The sequence below is a fragment of the Calypte anna genome, chromosome 20 (genome assembly GCF_003957555.1).
Source record: "Calypte anna isolate BGI_N300 chromosome 20, bCalAnn1_v1.p, whole genome shotgun sequence".
Taxonomy (NCBI): Eukaryota; Metazoa; Chordata; class Aves; order Apodiformes; family Trochilidae; genus Calypte; species Calypte anna.
This window is the reverse complement of record NC_044265.1, coordinates 1,598,220-1,615,425: the sequence shown is the minus strand read 5'-3', so window position 1 is coordinate 1,615,425 and position 17,206 is coordinate 1,598,220. Positions and strand designations below refer to the sequence as shown.

General features: G+C 51.0%; 1 protein-coding gene across 1 annotated transcript in view; it reads left to right on the top strand.

Annotated features, from left to right (window-relative positions):
* The window catches only part of LOC103539826 (rho GTPase-activating protein 39-like), a 57,343-nt gene extending 40,518 nt beyond the window's left edge, over positions 1-16,825 (top strand). The window contains exons 5-10 of the mRNA XM_030463014.1: positions 1,107-1,195; positions 10,456-10,529; positions 11,869-12,068; positions 12,934-13,025; positions 13,554-13,723; positions 14,335-16,825. Of these exons, the coding sequence (XP_030318874.1) occupies positions 1,107-1,195; positions 10,456-10,529; positions 11,869-12,068; positions 12,934-13,025; positions 13,554-13,723; positions 14,335-14,529 (820 nt within the window). The 3' untranslated portion in view covers positions 14,530-16,825. The remainder of the gene's footprint in view (positions 1-1,106; positions 1,196-10,455; positions 10,530-11,868; positions 12,069-12,933; positions 13,026-13,553; positions 13,724-14,334) is intronic.
* Positions 16,826-17,206: the final 381 nt, after the last annotated feature.

Here is a 17,206-nt window from a genome sequence, read left to right as displayed (position 1 = left end):
CAGCTCATCTCCTGGCAGTTCTCTCTTGTGTCTGTCTGGCAGGGAAAGATCAGCCCTGGGCTGTGCTCATCTCATCAACTGCGTGGCAAGAGCAGCTCTGAAAAGAGCTCTTTGGGTTCTCTGAAAACACTGTTAGCTTCAAAGTTCCTTAAAGCAGGAAGGAAAAAAAAAAAAAAAAAAAAAAAAAAAGATGGATGTCAATGCAGAAGTTTTAGGGGAGTTATTGCAAACATTACAAACAGGCCTTAGCCTGACAAGTCATAGAGGTCCTGAAGGATGTTATGGCTTTTGTGAGCAGATGCCATTTAGCTGTCTTACAGAAGCCTTGGGGACCAGCCCAGCATATATTTGCTTATCACCACAATTTTACATTGCACCCTGTGCAAAACCCCAAGAAACCAAGCAGGAGTGTTTATGGGCTGATTTTCACTGCTTCAGCAGCATTCCCTGTGTCTCATCCAGTGTCAGGTGAGAAACCAGAGCACATATTTCCACTGGGGGCTTCAAGCTCAACTTGAAATCCCCCCAGATTTGCAGGGCAGGTGCAGAGGTTCTTGTCCATCCTCTCTCTGCCCTGGTGTGGCAGTGGAGGTGGGTGGGTCTCAAGGCAGCAGTGGTGCAATGCCAATGTTTGTCTTCTGGTTTCATGCCTGTAGCCTTAAAGTGGTGTTTCTACACTGAACTGTTGGACGTGCAGCACTGGTTTGGGTTTTCTTCAGGATCCCAGGACCTTGTCACTTCTCCCCAAAACCACTCCCTTCAGCTACACTTGGCCCAGGAGTGAAAAATCACCTTGTCAGCACCAGGGTCCAGGCAGCAAGGAGGAGAAAGCAGTTGTTCCTTCTGCTGGTATTTAGGCAATGAGTTTATTTAGGTAGAAGCATGTTTCCTGGAGCTCCTTCTCAATTATTTGGCCATTTGGAGAAGTTGAGTGATGGTCTGGGCCCACACTGGGGGGCTGTGTTTGAAGCTGGCTATGGTACAGGACCTGTCCTCAAGCAGACCTCACACTGGAATGAGATGGTCCCCATGTCTAAGGGCAGTTCTGGGCTTTGGTATTTATCATTCCATGTCATTAATCCAGAGCTTTTTCTTGATTTTTTCAGTTGCCAGCGCATCAAGGAGCTTGTGGATCTGAAAAACAAGAAGAAACTCCAAATCCAGGAAAAGAGGAAACAAAACACTGAGGATGAAGGTAAAGGGAGGGACAGCATGCAGGGGGCCTAGAGGGAGAGCTGCACTGACCTCTGGCAGGCAGGGATGCTGCAAATCAGAGCAGTGCTTTACAGCAGATGATGGGTGTGAGAGGTTTGAGCAGAGCATGGCTGGGTGACAGCTGGGCACAATACAGGGCAGGTACCAGTGTGGCAACTTCAACTCACAGTTCTGTGAGAAATGGATCTTCATTTAGCTACAGACCTGAGGGTGAAGCTGATCTGGTCTGTGTGTGCCACAGGATTCCCCATAGCACACTCCAGACATGGAGCCAGCATGGTGAAAAGAACCTGAGTCAATTGTAGTCATGGATTTTGTAAACCACCACCCAACCTGAGAACCTTCAGGGAGGACACAAAGAGCACTGCCTTTTTCTCTCCAGTATTGGCTTCCCCTTGTCTACACTCCCTGGACACTGCACCCCAGGGCTTGCAATATCATCTCTGCCAGATGAGCAGGAGCTCACATATTCCTCCAGCCTCAGGTTTTAATTGCTGCCTGGAGGGAAATACTTGATCTGGTTCAAGTCTTGCTAAGCAAAGTCCATTCATTTTTAATTTTTTTTTTTTATTACTTTCAGGAAATTTGAGCTAATCCTTTGAATTCATATCAGGCAGCACTTCATATCATGTGGCCTCAGTGATTTTAATCTGGGAGAGCTGGAGTCCTGCTCCCTGCATTGCTAAGCCCTACCTGAGCCAGTAGGCAGGTGTGTGACACCCCAGCTGCCCTCTCCTGGGGTGGCTTCCCTGTGTCCCTCCTCCCCCAAGACAGCTGCAAGTCTGGGAGGTTCCTGAGGAGGCCCCTGGGTTGCAGCCCCTGCAATAAGAGTGTCTGTCACTCCTCTGTCTCCAGTGGGATTCAGAGCAGAGACCTGAAATTACACAGAGGGATTAAATTTCTAATAGGGATATATCTTTTTTCTTTACCGTCCAGGCTCAGGAAAGTTCAGCCCATTCTGAGTCTTCAAAAAGTCATTTTCTTTGTGCTGAGAGGGGCTTTGGTATCTTTTTTTGGGACAGCTCCCTGGAGATTGCTGTGTGCAGGGCATGCTCTGTCTTTGGGTGAGCAGGCTCTTTGTGTGATTGCTTGCATCTGTTGCATGTGCTTAGGAAGACAGAGGTGGTTTTACCTAAAAACAAAAAATACACTTATAAAAATATTATATATCTGTGTGAATGAAATGTTATGAAAAATGCATACCAGGATAGGTTTATAAAATTTCTAAAATTTCCAGAATGAAGCACTTGAAAGAGATGTTAAAAGGAAACTCCCTAATCTTGTGGGTTCCTCTGATTACTATCCACTGCTGATTTTTCAGGTTGGCAGTGATGAAATTATCTCAGGAAATGTAAGGACAATGAAAAGGGACTTCAGGGCCCTGGGACGGCTAGTTAGGGGATCTGGAGCGCAAGTAGTGTTTGCCTCCATCCCTCCTGTAAGAATGGGTGGGGAGGTATATAGGAAGAGTTTACAGGTCAATGAGTGGCTAAGAGACTGGTGCCAAAGACAGGGTTTTGGTTTTTTTGATCATGGAATGCTGTATGAGACACCTGGCCTGGTGGTGGCAGGTGGGATGCACCTGTCCCAGAGGGGGAAGAGGCTTTTGGGGCAGGACTTAGCAGGGCTCATTGAGAGGGCTTTAAACTAGATGTGAAGGGGGAAGGGGAGAAAACTGGGTCTGTTAGGGACAAACACAAGAATGAACCAGTGTCCGAAGGCAGGTGGTCTAGGGAGGATTTAGTCCCACCAGTGTGCTCTGCTTGTTTCCTGAAATGTCTGTATGCTAATGCACGCAGCATGGGGAATAAGCAAGAAGAGTTAGAGGTCTGTGTACGGGCTAAGGGTTATGATCTGGTAGCGATAACAGAGACATGGTGGGATAGGTCACACGACTGGAATGTGGCCATGGATGGTTATGTGCTTTTTCGGAAAGATAGGGTAGGGAAGCGAGGTGGTGGAGTTGCTCTTTATGTGAGGGAGCAACTAGAATGTGCTGAGTTTTGTGCAGGGGCTGATGAGGGGCAAGTTGAAAGTTTGTGGGTAAGAATTAAGGGGCAGGCTGGTGTGGGTGACACAGTTGTGGGGGTCTACTACAGACCTCCTGATCAAGGCGAGAAAGTTGATGAGGCCTTCTACAGGCAGCTGAAAGTAGCCTCACAACTTCAATCCCTAGTCCTCATGGGTGATTTTAACTACCCTGATATCTGCTGGTTGACTCACACAGCCAGCCTTTCACAGTCTAAGAGGTTCCTCCAGTGCATTGACGATAACTTCTTAATGCAAATGGTGGACAAGCCGACTAGAAGAGGAGCGCTGCTGGATCTTGTACTAACCAACAAGGAGGGCCTTGTTGAAGCAGTGGTAGTCAATGGCAGCCTTGGCTGCAGTGATCATGAGATGGTTGAGTTCAGGATCCTGTGTGGAAGGACCAGAATGCCCAGTAGGACCAGAACCCTGGACTTCCGCAGGGCAAACTTTGGCCTCCTCAATCAACTGTTAAGAGAAATCCCATGGGACAGGGTGTTAGAAGATAAAGGGGCTCAAGATAGCTGGTCAATATTCAAAGACCACTATCTGCAAGCACAGGATCAGAGCATCCCTATGGTTAGGAAATCCAGTAAGGGAGCTAGGAGGCCTGCATGGTTAAAAAAGGAACTGCTGGGAAAACTTAAGTGGAAAAGGAAAATCTACAGATCATGGAAGGGGGGGCTGGTCACTTGGGAGGAATACAGGACTGTCGTCAGAGGATGTAGGGAGGCAATTCGGAAAGCTAAGGCCTCCTTGGAACTTAACCTTGCAAGTCAGGTTAAGGATAATAGAAAGGGCTTTTTCAAATACATAGCTAGTAAAACTAACACTAGAGGCAATATTGGCCCACTAAGGGATGAGATGGGAGCCCTGGTGACAGAGGATATAAAGAAGGCAGAGGTGCTGAACACCTTCTTTGCCTCTGTCTTTACTCCTGCAGGGTTTCCGCATGAGCCCCAGATTCATTTAGCCCCAGAAGTAGTCGAGATAGATGAGGAGCTTGACATAGTAGATGAGGATTGGGTTAGGGATCAGCTGAGTAATCTGGACATCCATAAGTCGATGGGTCCAGATGGAATGCATCCAAGGGTGCTGAGGGAACTGGTGGAGGTCATTGCTAGGCCACTCTCCATCATCTTCAGTAAGTCATGGGTAACAGGAGAGGTGCCTGAGGACTGGAGAATAGCAAATGTCACTCCAGTCTACAAAAAGGGCAAAAAGGAGGACCCGGGTAACTATAGACCGGTCAGCCTCACCTCCATCCCTGGAAAGGTGATGGAACAACTTGTTCTTGTCGCTATCTCCAGGCATATCAAGGACATGGGGGTCATCAAGAGCAGTCAGCATGGTTTTATCAAGGGTAAATCATGTTTGACTAACCTCATAGCCTTCTATGAGGAAATTACTAGGTGGATAGATGATGGAAGAGCGGTAGATGTGGTTTATCTTGATTTCAGTAAGGCATTTGACACCGTCTCTCACAGCATCCTTGTAGATAAGTTGACCAAGTGTGGGTTTGGTGATCAGGTAGTGAGGTGGATCAGGAACTGGTTGAAAGGAAGGAGTCAGAGAGTTGTAGTCAATGGGGCAGAATCTGGTTGGAGGTGTGTGACTAGTGGAGTCCCTCAGGGGTCGGTACTGGGACCAGTGTTGTTCAATATCTTCATCAACGACTTGGATGAGGGTATAGAGTGTACCCTCAGCAAGTTTGCTGATGACACTAAGCTGGGAGGAGTGGCTGACACACCGGAAGGCCGTGCGGCCATTCAGAGAGACTTAGACAGGCTAGAGAGTTGGGCAGAGAGAAACATGATGAAGTTCAACAAGGGGAAGTGTAGAGTTTTGCATTTGGGAAGAACAACACGATGTCCCAGTATAGGTTGGGGGCTGACCTGCTGGAGAGCAGTGTAGGTGAAAGAGACCTGGGGGTCCTGGTAGACAAGAGGATGACCATGAGCCAGCAATGTGCCCTTGTGGCCAAGAAGGCCAATGGCATCCTGGGGTGCATTAGGAAGGGTGTGGTTAGTAGGTCAAGAGAGGTTCTCCTCCCCCTCTATTCTGCATTGGTGAGGCCACACCTGGAGTATTGTGTCCAGTTCTGGGCCCCTCAGTTCAAGAAGGACAGGGAAGTGCTTGAAAGAGTCCAGCGCAGAGCTACGAAGATGATTAAGGGAGTGGAACATCTCCCTTATGAGGAAAGGCTGAGGGAGCTGGGTCTCTTTAGTTTGGAGAAAAGGAGACTGAGGGGTGACCTCATCAATGTTTTCAAATATGTAAGGAGCGAGTGTCAGGGAGATGGAGTTAGGCTTTTCTCAGTGGTGACCAGTGATAGGACAAGGGGTAATGGGTGTAAATTGGAGCATAGGAGGTTCAAGTTGAATATTCGAAAAAATTTTTTTACTGTAAGGGTGACAGAGCCCTGGAACAGGCTGCCCAGGGAGGTTGTGGAGTCTCCTTCACTGGAGACATTCAAAACCCGCTTGGACACGTTCCTGCGCGATGTACTCTAGGTGGCCCTGCTCTGGCAGGGGGGGTTGGACTAGATGATCTTTCGAGGTCCCTTCCAACCCCTAGGATTCTATGATTCTATGATTCTATGATTCTATGCCTGTGTGGCCTCAGCTGGGGCTCTGGGGACAAGTTACATGCTGTCCCCTTTGCTGTCCCCTGTCTGCTTCCTGGCACACAGAAGCCCTGCTCTGGCCATGACCTGAGGCTTTAGAATAAAAGAACTGCTCTGCAGGCTCCTACTGGATCTGTGAAGATGGCAGGGGCTGGCATGTCCCTGGAACCAGCAGTTTCACAAGTGACTGATAACACTGGATGTTTTCTGGGGTCTGACCTCAGAGCTGCACCCAAAGAAAGAGGGGATTCTGCAGGGATGTGGTAGGTGCTGTCTGCTGCCAGCTGAAAGGCTCAGGCTGCTCCACCAGCCCCATTTCCAGATGTGTGAGGTAGATAGGATGCAGCTTCCTGAGGCTTCAAGGCCATTGTGAGAAGTTCATGAGCAGCTCTGAAATACTTAGATGGTTATGAATGATGCACCAGCAATTTAGCAGATAAATCTGTAAGAAAATTAAATGTACTATTTTCAGATGGATCCAAATAGTAGAATATAGTGAAAAATGGAGTTAGAGCAGAGATTTCCCCCCTACACACTTCTTTCAGTGCAGAGGCTTGTAGATAAATACTTGGGTGAGTTAATACTTGTCATCTAACTTGTAAAAAAATGATTTTGAAGTTTCCCATGCTTACATCTTCAGTCTACACCTTCTGGTATAATTCTCTGTGAGTAAATGAAATATGAAGGTGGTGCAAGGTCTTTTCATGGATCAATAACCCAGTGAAAGGCAGAAGAATAACAGGTAGATATAAATGATGTGTTCTCAGGAGGAGGATTGTCTGCTGATCCTACAGGAATGTAATCTGGGCTTTGGGTTTATACAAGGAGGCAAATAATAAGCTGGCAGCTCAGTGTGGTTACAGAATTATTAATTATATTAGACTGTGCAAAGTAAAGGTGCAGAGGCATCTCAAAAGGGTGAGTAACTACACGATCAAACAACAGAGAAAACTGTCAGCAAAAGCAAAGTTTTGTACATGGGGAGACATCCCTAACAGCATGTGCAGCAGGAGGGTCCTGCAGAGCTGTTTCAGGGAGGGAAAGACATTTTGGAGCCTGTATTTGAGTTTCCAGCAATGTACACATGGTGCTAGGAAGCAGTCAGGAATCCACCAGAAGATGAGGAGCTTGTAGAAAAGGCAGAGAGAGCAAAGCAGCACTTGGCTCATGCTGTGCCCACATGTCCTGCCCGTGGTCCCTCCATGTGGCAGAGGAAGCCCCACAGGAGCTGGACCTGGAGGAGGGAAGGGAGGAGAAGGTCAGGGGACTGAAGGAATCTGCAGGACACCTGGGAAAGTGAAAGGAAGAGAATTTCTTGTTTGTTGTTTTGAGAGAGTTAGAACCCACCTGGTTTTGTTGTTGGGCTTAAGAGTGTTCTGTTCTGAAACACAGAATTAAATCATTAGGAGCTGGCAGAGTAGGTGCTGTCCAGGTTAGGAGCATAAAGAGATTTAGGGAGAAGTGGGACAAATTTGAAGCAGAAAGGGCTGTCAAGTGATGGTGAAAGGTCCAGGTGCAACACTGCTTCAGGGTATCTCCCACCTGCTGTTAGCTGGGAGATTATCCAAAGAGGACACTCATTTTTCAGACATCCTCTGTCTGGTTTTTATGTTTCTGGTGGCAGATGCAGGCTGCTGATGTCACATCATGGGCTGCTGATGGCACTTTGGGCTGGCAAAGCACAGCATTTTCCCTGAAGGGAAGGGTGGTGGAGCAGCATTGCTGGGATGCAGAAAGGTGCAGTGGGGGGGGTGAGGAAGAGGAGGTAGAACACTGCTGTAAAGCCAGGGTGCCTGGGCAGGTCAAAGCCAGGAGTGTGGCACTGGTGCAGAGCCCAGCTCAGCTGTTCAGGAGATACCAACTCCAGTGCCAAAGAACATGGCCCTGGTCTGAGAGCCTGGTTGGGCTGGCCCAGGCTGGAGAAGATCACAGAGAAACCAAGACAGCAGCTTCTGCTGTGCTAAGATATGTGTTCCGTGGCTGTGTTCTGAATCCACATTGTTTGCTGCATTTTTAAAGACATTTTTTGGCAGGAGAGAGTTCAAGTTTATGCCAGAAGGTATGTTCCTGCATGTGCCCTGCCTGGATTTTTAACTTCTTATAAAAGATGTTCTTTAAGAAGCTCCTCACATGTATTTCTAGGCCAGCACATGGAAAAATATTTTCCTTTGCAAACTGTTTTTCACTGTGTGGGTTGTTGGTAGCCTTCTGTTCCCGAGCTCCTGGGGCTACGGTGGTACCACAGGAAGTAACAGATCAGCTTTGGATTCCACAGATTCATGATGTGCTCAGGGAAGTGGAATTGCCTTCAGTATTAGCCCTTTCCAGCCCTTCCCTGCACCGGGGCCAAGAGCTGGGGAGCAGCACAGGGGGTACCTGGCAAGGAAAGGGAACTGCCAGGAGCTCCTCCCCAGCTCAGCATTTTAAAAGCAGCCAGATGGCTGAGTCAGGGCTCAGGTTTGGAAAAGTGGAGGCTAAAGCTAAATTCTGCTTCTCTGCCTCACATTTCCCTCTCCAGCTCACCACTTGTCTCCCAGCCTCTCTGTGTCTCCTTCACCCCTCTGGCTCTGCAGGTGCCCCAGGAGCTGGCAGGGGTGGGGTTGGGGCTGGGGGGTTTTTGGGGGAGCCCTGTGGGAGCCTTTGTGGCAGAGCACAGGTCACCCCCTTCCTCAGGGCTCCCTCTGCTTTTTTGTGACTGATCCGTGGGCAATGACAGGTCCAGCCCCTTGTGCACGGGGCAAGTTTAATTTTTAGTTTATTTGTTTGAAATTTGGTCGGCTCCACACACAGCCCTGACTGTCCCCTCTGGATCAGAGGCTGCAGCTTGGTCCTCACTGGGAACAGGATGCCTCGCTGCAGGAAGTGCAGGATGTAGGTTTTAGGCTTTTCCCAGGATCCGGGGGCTTTCTGGGAAAGTACAAAACAGGCTTCAAGTGAATGTGTCCAGCTGCTGCCCCCATGTCAAGACAGTCAGTTCCTTTGCAAACCTTGTTCAACTCTTAGGATGATTATGGGTTTCATGGTCTAATTACAGTGTGAAAAAAACATTTTGTATCATTATTAGTTTTGAATGTGCTGCCTCCCTTGTAATTGTGCTGCAAAGACACAGAGCAGTCTATTCCCATCCCCTCCTTTGTGCAGCAGATGACACTGTGTCCATTTTAACAACAAAAGTTGTAACCTGAAATAGTGAAGCATCACTAAGCAGCTCACTGGTTTTGTTTTCTTTAATCCTTAGACATTCCCAGTGTAAATCATGCCTGGGATTAGCAGCATTTTTGCATACAGGGAATATTTCGCTTTAGATATTCCCAAGAGAGAGAAATTCTCAAAACTGATTTTCCTTCCCTCTGTCTGGGAGAGGGGGATGCTCTTGTCCTCCTTGGGCACTGCTCCAGCACTGTGGAGAGGCTCTGCTCCAGCTGGGACAGCCAAGCAGCTTGTCTGAGGCACAGGGGGCTTGTTTCATCCTGGGGAGCCAAGGACTGTGGTTTGTCTGCTGGCTGAGAGGAGGACGGGGAAAGTGCATCCCTCACCTCTGTGAAATGCTGTTCTCCTTGAGAAGAGCTTGTCCTCCCTCCACATCAAGAGGAACTGAGGAACTCCAGGCTCCTGACCAGCTCACCTAAGCCCTAGGGTGTGTACAAGGCTGTTCTGAAATGCAGCATCTGACCAGAATGTAGATTTTTAAAAGCCACAAGTATTTTGAACTCCGCTGCAAGCTTTGAGCCTGGCAGGGAATCAAATAGGGCAGATCTATTCACTGCTTTCAGCAAGCAATTTGGGTTTGACTCGAAAAAGAACAAAAGGCCAATGGTTTTGGAAAAACTCTCCCAGCAATCAGTGCTCTGTCAGTGCAAACATTTCTCTTGGTGTCACGAGGGGATTAGCTCTGTGAGTCCTGGCTCTGCTTGCCCTCCGAGTTCGCTGAACCCAGCGCAGCCGGAGCAGCCCTTCTCGTGGGGGCTGCAGCTCCTGAGCTCCCCTGGCTCTGATTCTCCTCCTGTCACAGAGCCCACCCCAGCCTCATGGCACAGCCTTGGGTTGGGGGCTGCAGGAGGGAGAAGGAGGCTGAGAAGAGCCCCTGCTGCCCTCCCATCCCTCTCACTGTGTCCCAAGTTCATGGATCGCCCCTCCAGCCCCACACACCTTTGGCTGCTGTTGCCTCTTCCTGGCACTGCAGTTCTTGAATCAGAAACAGTTTGTTTAAAAGACTTTGAAATCTTCCCGGGTTAGAGCCTGGCTCTGCCTGCTCCCTGGCAATTGGTAACCACCCAGCCCTGGGTGTCAGCTGCTCAGAGAAAGGGCTCTCACGAACGCTTCGTGTGGAGTCAGGACGGGGTCAGGGTGCCTGTGAATCTCCTCAGGAGCAGGGTGGGAGGTGTAGAGCTCTGAGCTGTGACTCAGGAGCTGAATCCTGCCAAGCCCAAGCAGCACTTGTGCTGAGGCTGCCTGCCACAGGGCTGCAGGGCCTGGGGGTGCTGGCAGCCTCTCTGCACAAAAGGGGGGTGGCTGTGGGTGCTGGTGGGTGCTCTTTGAGGGGTGAATGGCACTGAGGGCTGACCCTTCACTTTCCTTCCCACCAGGTCTGCCCATCAGCACCTACGCCAAGTACTGCTACCGGAAACTCCAGAAAGTGGCTGTCACTGGAGGCAAAAAGGTGAGGAGCTGCTCCAGGGCCTGGGGGCTGCCTGCACCACACGCAGCTTCTCAGGTCCCAGGGCAGGCAGTGCCAGGGCTCTGGCACCTCACCACTGATTTAGTGATGGGAAATGGAGACAGAGTGAGCGGGAGAGGCTTGCTCAGGGCTTGTCTTCCCATGAACCTGTGGGTGAAGGCTACTGCCCAGGTCCTGCCGTCCTCTTGGCAGGCAGCAGTGGCTTGGCACTCCTTGGTCTAAGGGATGTGGAGGACAAACCTGATGTTTGCCTCTCCCCCTCATCCCTAGGGGATGCCCAGCGTTCGATTTCTTCAGGTGAGGGAACAGTCTCTCTTTGCCACTGAGAGTTTGCACGGGCCAAGCCTCGCCGCTGTTTTACTGCAGAATTATTCATTCCCAGTTCCCCAAACCCCACAGCAGAGATGGCTGCTGCAGAGGAGAGCCTCTGTGCTCTGCCTTAGCTGGAAATCCCCCTCCTCCCTTTCCCCCACGCAGTTCTGCACAGGGCTGTGAAAGCTGGCAGGCAGCCCCAGCCTGTCCATCCTCAGTCTCCAAGCCAGATCCTGTCATCTTTCATTTCTTCAAATCCCTCTGGGGCCTCCCTGCCATCTGGACTCCCTGTACAGCGAGCAAATAGCTGAAATACCTCGGGAGGGGTGAAGGCTCCCGGCGTCCCCGCGGGGGCAGGACAGGAAATGTCCAGACATGCATCTCACACAACTGCAGCCCCCGTGGCTCCTGCCCTCTGAGGGGTCTGCAGGAGCCTCCTCCCCATCGGGGTCACTGCTGGATGGCCATGGAGCTGCCTGCCAGCCCTGGGCCACCACTGCCTTCTTCCCAATCTCTGGCAGGGCAGGTCCAAAGCCCCTTTCAAATGTCATTGTCTTTCAGAAGCAACAAGTGCTGGTGCCCAATTTTCAGAGAGCTTTAGCATCTCTGAGAGCAAAGGTTTCCTTGGAGTTGGACATACCTGGAAGTCCTTTCTCCAAAGGGCAGCTGTCCCACGGCCAGGTGCTCCACTGGCTGGGCTCCATGCTTCCACCCACCTCTCCAGCAGGTAGAGCTGTAGCAGTCCCTCCAGTGTGCAAAACACAGCAACAGAATCCCTGCAAAAACAGCCCAAACTTTCCAAAGTGGTCTCCTACCAACAGGCAGCAGCTTCTCTGCTCCAGTTAGCCCTGATGAGTTGAACCCCTCGTGATTTTAGGAGGCTGCAGAGCAAGGTGTCCCCATGCACGGGCAGCCCACTCCATCCTGGCTGCTCACTGCCACCATCCCCTGGTCACTGTTTGTCTGCTGGCTGTGCCACAGCTGCACTGAGCTGCTCTCCTGTCCTCAGGGCCTCCGTAAACCCACAGTGGAGGAGATCATGCACGCCAGGAACGCCATCGTCACCCCCTCGCTCTTCGGCAGCTCCCTGGAGGAGATCATGCAGCGGCAGCAGGAGATGTACCCGGGGAACAAACTGCCCTGGGTGCAGACACAGCTCTCCCAGCAGGTCCTGGCTCTGGGGGGAGAGCAGACAGAGGGGATTTTCAGGTGAGCACTGGGGTACTTTTGAACCACCCACAGGTCAGTCCTCCCAAGCCGAGGAATGAAGATTGATCTCAGATTGACCTCCTCTTCCCTGAGAGCAGCATTCCAGTGCTGGTCACTGATCTTTGCCAGGTTCAGGAATCACCTCTTACAGTATGCTAAATGCTTAATGCATTTTTGTGCAGCCTAGATGTGAGTTGAACTACTAGGACAGCAAGTACCCAGGCAGGGCATTGAACTTCCATCAGCTTCAGCAGTAGTTGGCCAGTGCAAGGACAGGAGAAGCTCTTGGGTTCCTGGCAGAGGAGTTCATAAGAGTGCTGCAAAGCAACCTCAATGATGCACAAGACATGAGGAATCAAGAGACAGAATCTGTATGGTGAACATGGAGGAATCTGGTTTGGGGTTTTTTTCTTGGGGTGTTTTTTTTTTGTTAGTTTCATTTAAGATTTGTGTTAAGTTTTCAGTAGCTAAACTTGATTTAAAGTGGCTAGCAAAAGACTCAACTTTGCCTTGCAAGGGTTTTGAGTATCTTGGTGTAATTAGGCAGAGAGGCTTCTTATCTTTGGACTGAACATGCTGCAGAGAGGCCCAGTTTTACAGAAAATAATCACCCCTAAGGACAGAAGGATAGCTGGTGAGTCAATTAGTGGGAAGGAGACAAGTGTTTCTTCTACCCCTTTTGAAAGCTGTGTCTGAAAACAGGCAACCCATTCTCTCTGAGGAACTCTAGCTACCTCTGCTGTGGTTTTCCTTCTCCCTGACACCCTGGAAATAGGTTTGGAGCCAAAGTTTGCCAGCTAGCTGCCACACAGGCACATGGCCCTGCTAGCTCTCTAAAGCACCTTTACTGTGTCTCTCTGTGCAGGATACCTGGTGACATAGATGAAGTCAATGCATTGAAGCTGCAGGTGGATCAGTGGAGAATCCCAAGTGGCCTCAGTGACCCCAACATCCCAGGTATGGGAATGTGTGCTGTAGCCTCAGCTGGTAGTGCAGAGGAGAAGGTGCAGGAGCAGCCCAGGAGGTGTGCTGCTGCTTGGGGATGTGCACACTCTCTCTTCACCAACTGAGTTTTCATTCTGTGCCTTTCTGCTGCCTTTCCAAACCCTGCCCATAGCAAAACACTGGGGGTGGTGCAGGAGCCTCTGCCTCCAGCTGGGTCTGACCCAGTGAGCCCACAGAGCACCTGGGAGTCATTCAGGAGCAGCACCCAAAGCCCCAAGGTTGCCTTGTCCTTTCCTTTAGGTGGCCCAGAGCCACTTCCTGGAGGAGCAGGTAGATAAGGGTCAGAGTTTTCCTCTGACTGTCAGCTTTGGCTGCCAGAGAGCTTCAGAGCCAAGAAAGAAATAAAGTGAAAGGGCACAAGTGCAGATCCCCTTTCTGTCCTCTGTCTCCTGAAGGAGTTCATCCTGGCTGCCAGGTTTGCCTGTGAAGGGGGTGGGGAGGGAACCAGAGCTGTTCTCATGCTCCCTGCTTTCTGCTCAGCCTCCCTTCTCAAGCTGTGGTACCGGGAGCTGGAGGAGCCCGTGATCCCCCAACAGTTCTACAAAGAGTGTATCAGCAACTACGAGAACCCCGATGCTGCTGTTGCTGTTGTGCAGCTTTTGCCAGAGCTCAACAGGCTGGTGCTGTGTTACCTCATACACTTCCTGCAGGTAAGCAGCCCCCCCTGTCCTGCACCCCACCTTAGGCAACCCCCCCACTGCAGCCAGGAGCCTGGAACATACTGGGTGCAGGTAGTGGGGCAGCTGTGGTGGCTCTTGGCAGGGTTTTAGGAGGTGGCGGCTGCAGAGCAAGGTGTCCCCATGCATGGGCAGCCCTCTCCATCCTGGCTGCTCACTGCCACCATCCCCAGGTCACTGTTTGTCTGCTGGCTTTGCCACAGCTGCATTGAGCTCCTCTCCTGTCCTCAGGGCCTCTGTAAACCCACAGTGGAGGAGATCATGCATGCCAGGAATGCCAGAATCCCAACTGTAGTTGAGGTGGGATTGATGGAGGGGGATCTTCTAGTCTTTTCCCTTGTGGCATCCATCAGTAAATAACCAGGTGTTCCTGACCTTGTGGAGCATGAGGCCAGTTGAGACCTGCATGGTATTCCCTGTGTGCTGAGGCTCCTGGGGTGTCAGGAGCACAGTGGGTGTCAGACTGCTGGGGCATCGTCCTTCCAGGAGGTCCCATCTCTGCTCTTTCCACCTCTTAGGCCACATGTGGAGGGTCACTTGCCCTTTTCCACTGCTCCAGGCTAAATGTATATTATTACCTGCAGGTCTTTGCTCAGCCATCAAATGTGGGGAGGACAAAGATGGATGTGAATAACCTGGCCATGGTGATGGCCCCCAACTGCCTGCGCTGCCAGTCCGATGACCCCCGTGTTATCTTTGAGAACACGCGCAAGGAAATGTCCTTCCTCCGCATGCTGATCGTGCACCTGGACACGAGCTTCATCAAAGGGCTGCTCTGAGCCTCTGCCACCAAGGGCCAAGACGTTGCTCTGGGGAGTTGCTGAGTGCCCAAAGTCTTCTCCCCTCCACTTAGGTTTCTCCCGTTGTTCTTGCTGTTGTCACACCCTGAGCATCTCCCAGCATTTGACCTTGAGGACAAGAATGGGACAGTCCTGGAAGGCTCAGGCTGCTCAGCTACAGGAGGTCCTTGGACATACCAGGCCAGATGCAGTGGTTCCTGGCCTCCCAGTGCATGCCAGAGGGGGACAGTCCTCCTCCTTGGAGCCACAGGACTGGTTGCTCATTGACAGGGCTGTGATGACCATGAGAAGTTGCTCCCTGGGGCAGTGAGACTCCATCTGCCTTCTGGAGGTAGAGTTGGCTTCAGGTAGGAGGATGTCACTCCTGTGTTGTGGCTCCTGCTGTCCCATTGGGGATGATGCCACTGCTTGGAGCCAGCCTGGTTCACCTCTGCAGGCTGTTGGTTGGAGCCATGAGGGTGGTTCAGACACCTCATGACAGTGTTGGTAGAGGGATGTAAAGGTACAGGGGGTTCACTGAGGCAGAGGTTCCTTGGACTGCCCTGGTCAGGGGAAGCACATTGCAGCCCAGGCAGAGGAGGTGGGGGCAAGGGGAAGGCCACGCATCTGACACCAAACAGGTAAATAGCCTCTTTGGCATTCTGCTAGTGAGGGCCACATCCTCTGGAGGGGCAACAAGAGCAGTCTTGCAGCTCCTTTCTGCTCTGGGCAGCATGAGCTGGCACCACCTTTCCTGCAGATCATCTTAGACTGTGCTCAGAGCAGTCTCCATGACTTTGGCACCTCTTTTCCTGGTACCAGCTCCTTCCCAGACCACTCTGCCAAGGACTCAGGACCAGTTTTGTGCAGTCTCCTATTTCATCCAGGTCTAGAGAAAGCCAGGAAGGCTCCCAATTGTAGGAAATGCTCCTGTGCTCAGATGTGCCCTTCCAGGCAGAGCAGCAGCATGGTCACATGCTATTGGAGTGCTGCTGCTCCATGGAGTAAACTGTGGCACCTGTGCTCTTCCCACTGAATTGCCATGGAAGTTGCAGAGGGGTTGAGAAGGGAAGGGAAAAAGAAGAGAAAGGAAGAGGCAGAACTGAGCAGCTGTGGTGTGGTGGAGCCTGTGTAGGGGTAGTGTCAGGTGAGCAGCTCAGCATTCTCACTGCTGCTATTAAACCCCTGTGGCACAGCAAGGACAGTGTCTTCCAGAGGCTGGGCATGGACTTCCCCACAGCCTCCAGATCCTGTCGCATGCTCTTTAGCAAGCAGCAATTACTGATTCTGTGGCATCCTGGTTTTATTCTTCTCTTCCTTTGAAATGTTTTCCCTGCTGCAAAAAGCTGCTTGTTGGGATTATTCCTGCAATGCTACATCTGCTGGGAGCATCCACGGTTCCATATGCATTTCTGTATCCCTCTCTCTTGCAAGTGGGGACCTGGGATCATCCTCTCCTCATTGCAGTTGGGAGCTGAGCCCTGCCAGCAGTTAGGTTTAAAGCTGATGTCTGGAAATGTACCAAAAGTCTGGGCATAAGGTGCAGGGTGCCCTGAGCCTGCTGCTGCTTGGATCTCTGGGTGTGTGTGAGCAGGGTTTCCAGGCTACACGTTTGCTCAGATGAACTCCACAGCAGGAGTTCTGTTTGTGCCCAGCTGAACAAGGGTCCTGGTTCCTCTCCTTGTACCAGATGCTAACTGTGGTCCAGCAGGCCAGGAAGTTTTGCTTCCATGTCATGATTAGCTCTGTCAGACATGACCCCAAAAATGTGCCTGGATCTGCTTCACACACCCATCCCATCCCACCCCACCCCACCCCAGTGCTTCAAAACCATTCAGCTCGCTTTGGCCTTCTCAAGCCCTGAACAACTTGGAATTCAGATGTGGGGCTGCTTTCCCAGAAGTGTAGAATCAGGCAGGGAGTTACCAGCTCTGCCACTTTGTGCTGACATTCAAACCTCTGAACAGGTTTGGGGGGGCCACCTCCCACCCTGCTGGGGGCCGGAGCAGCCGTGTGGTTCCTGCTCCCCCCTCCCTGGGCTGCAGATTCTGTGCCAGCGTGGGGCAGGGTCTGGGGGCAGCCACCCCCCAGCTGATCCCTGTTATTCCTTGCACTTAGCTGTAGCAGACAATCCACCATAGGCATTTGCTGCTATTACAAACCAATGCTTCTTGCCAGGGCTGTACAATAGGCTCATAAATGACACTGGATATTATTTTCTTTGCCAACAGATTTGTAAATATGAAATCAGTATAGCAGCCTCTCCTCTGTTATAATAATAAATACCATCTCCATGGTTGTACCTTGTCTTTTTTGTGACTTTCTGAGGCAGCCATGCCTGCCTGGAGCTGCAGAGTTCAGCCCAAGTGTCAGTGCTCATGAATAACATCTGGCAATCAGCACAACAGAGGGACCTGAAAACCAAGCTGTGGGCTGGTTCTCTTGTTTGGAACTCTCAAGCAGCTACTAAGGGGCACTTGGTGGAACTTGGAAGACGAAAGGTTAAAACAGATGAAGGAGAATGCTTCTTTATGCAGGATCTTCAGGGTCAAAAAGGGATTAGAGAAGTTGTTGAGCAATAGCTCCACGAGTGGGCAGTCAGAGGGTGGAGAGGGATGTGCTGCTGATTCAGCAGCTGTGGGTGCTGCAGGAGGTGGCCAGACACAAGTCCCTCCCC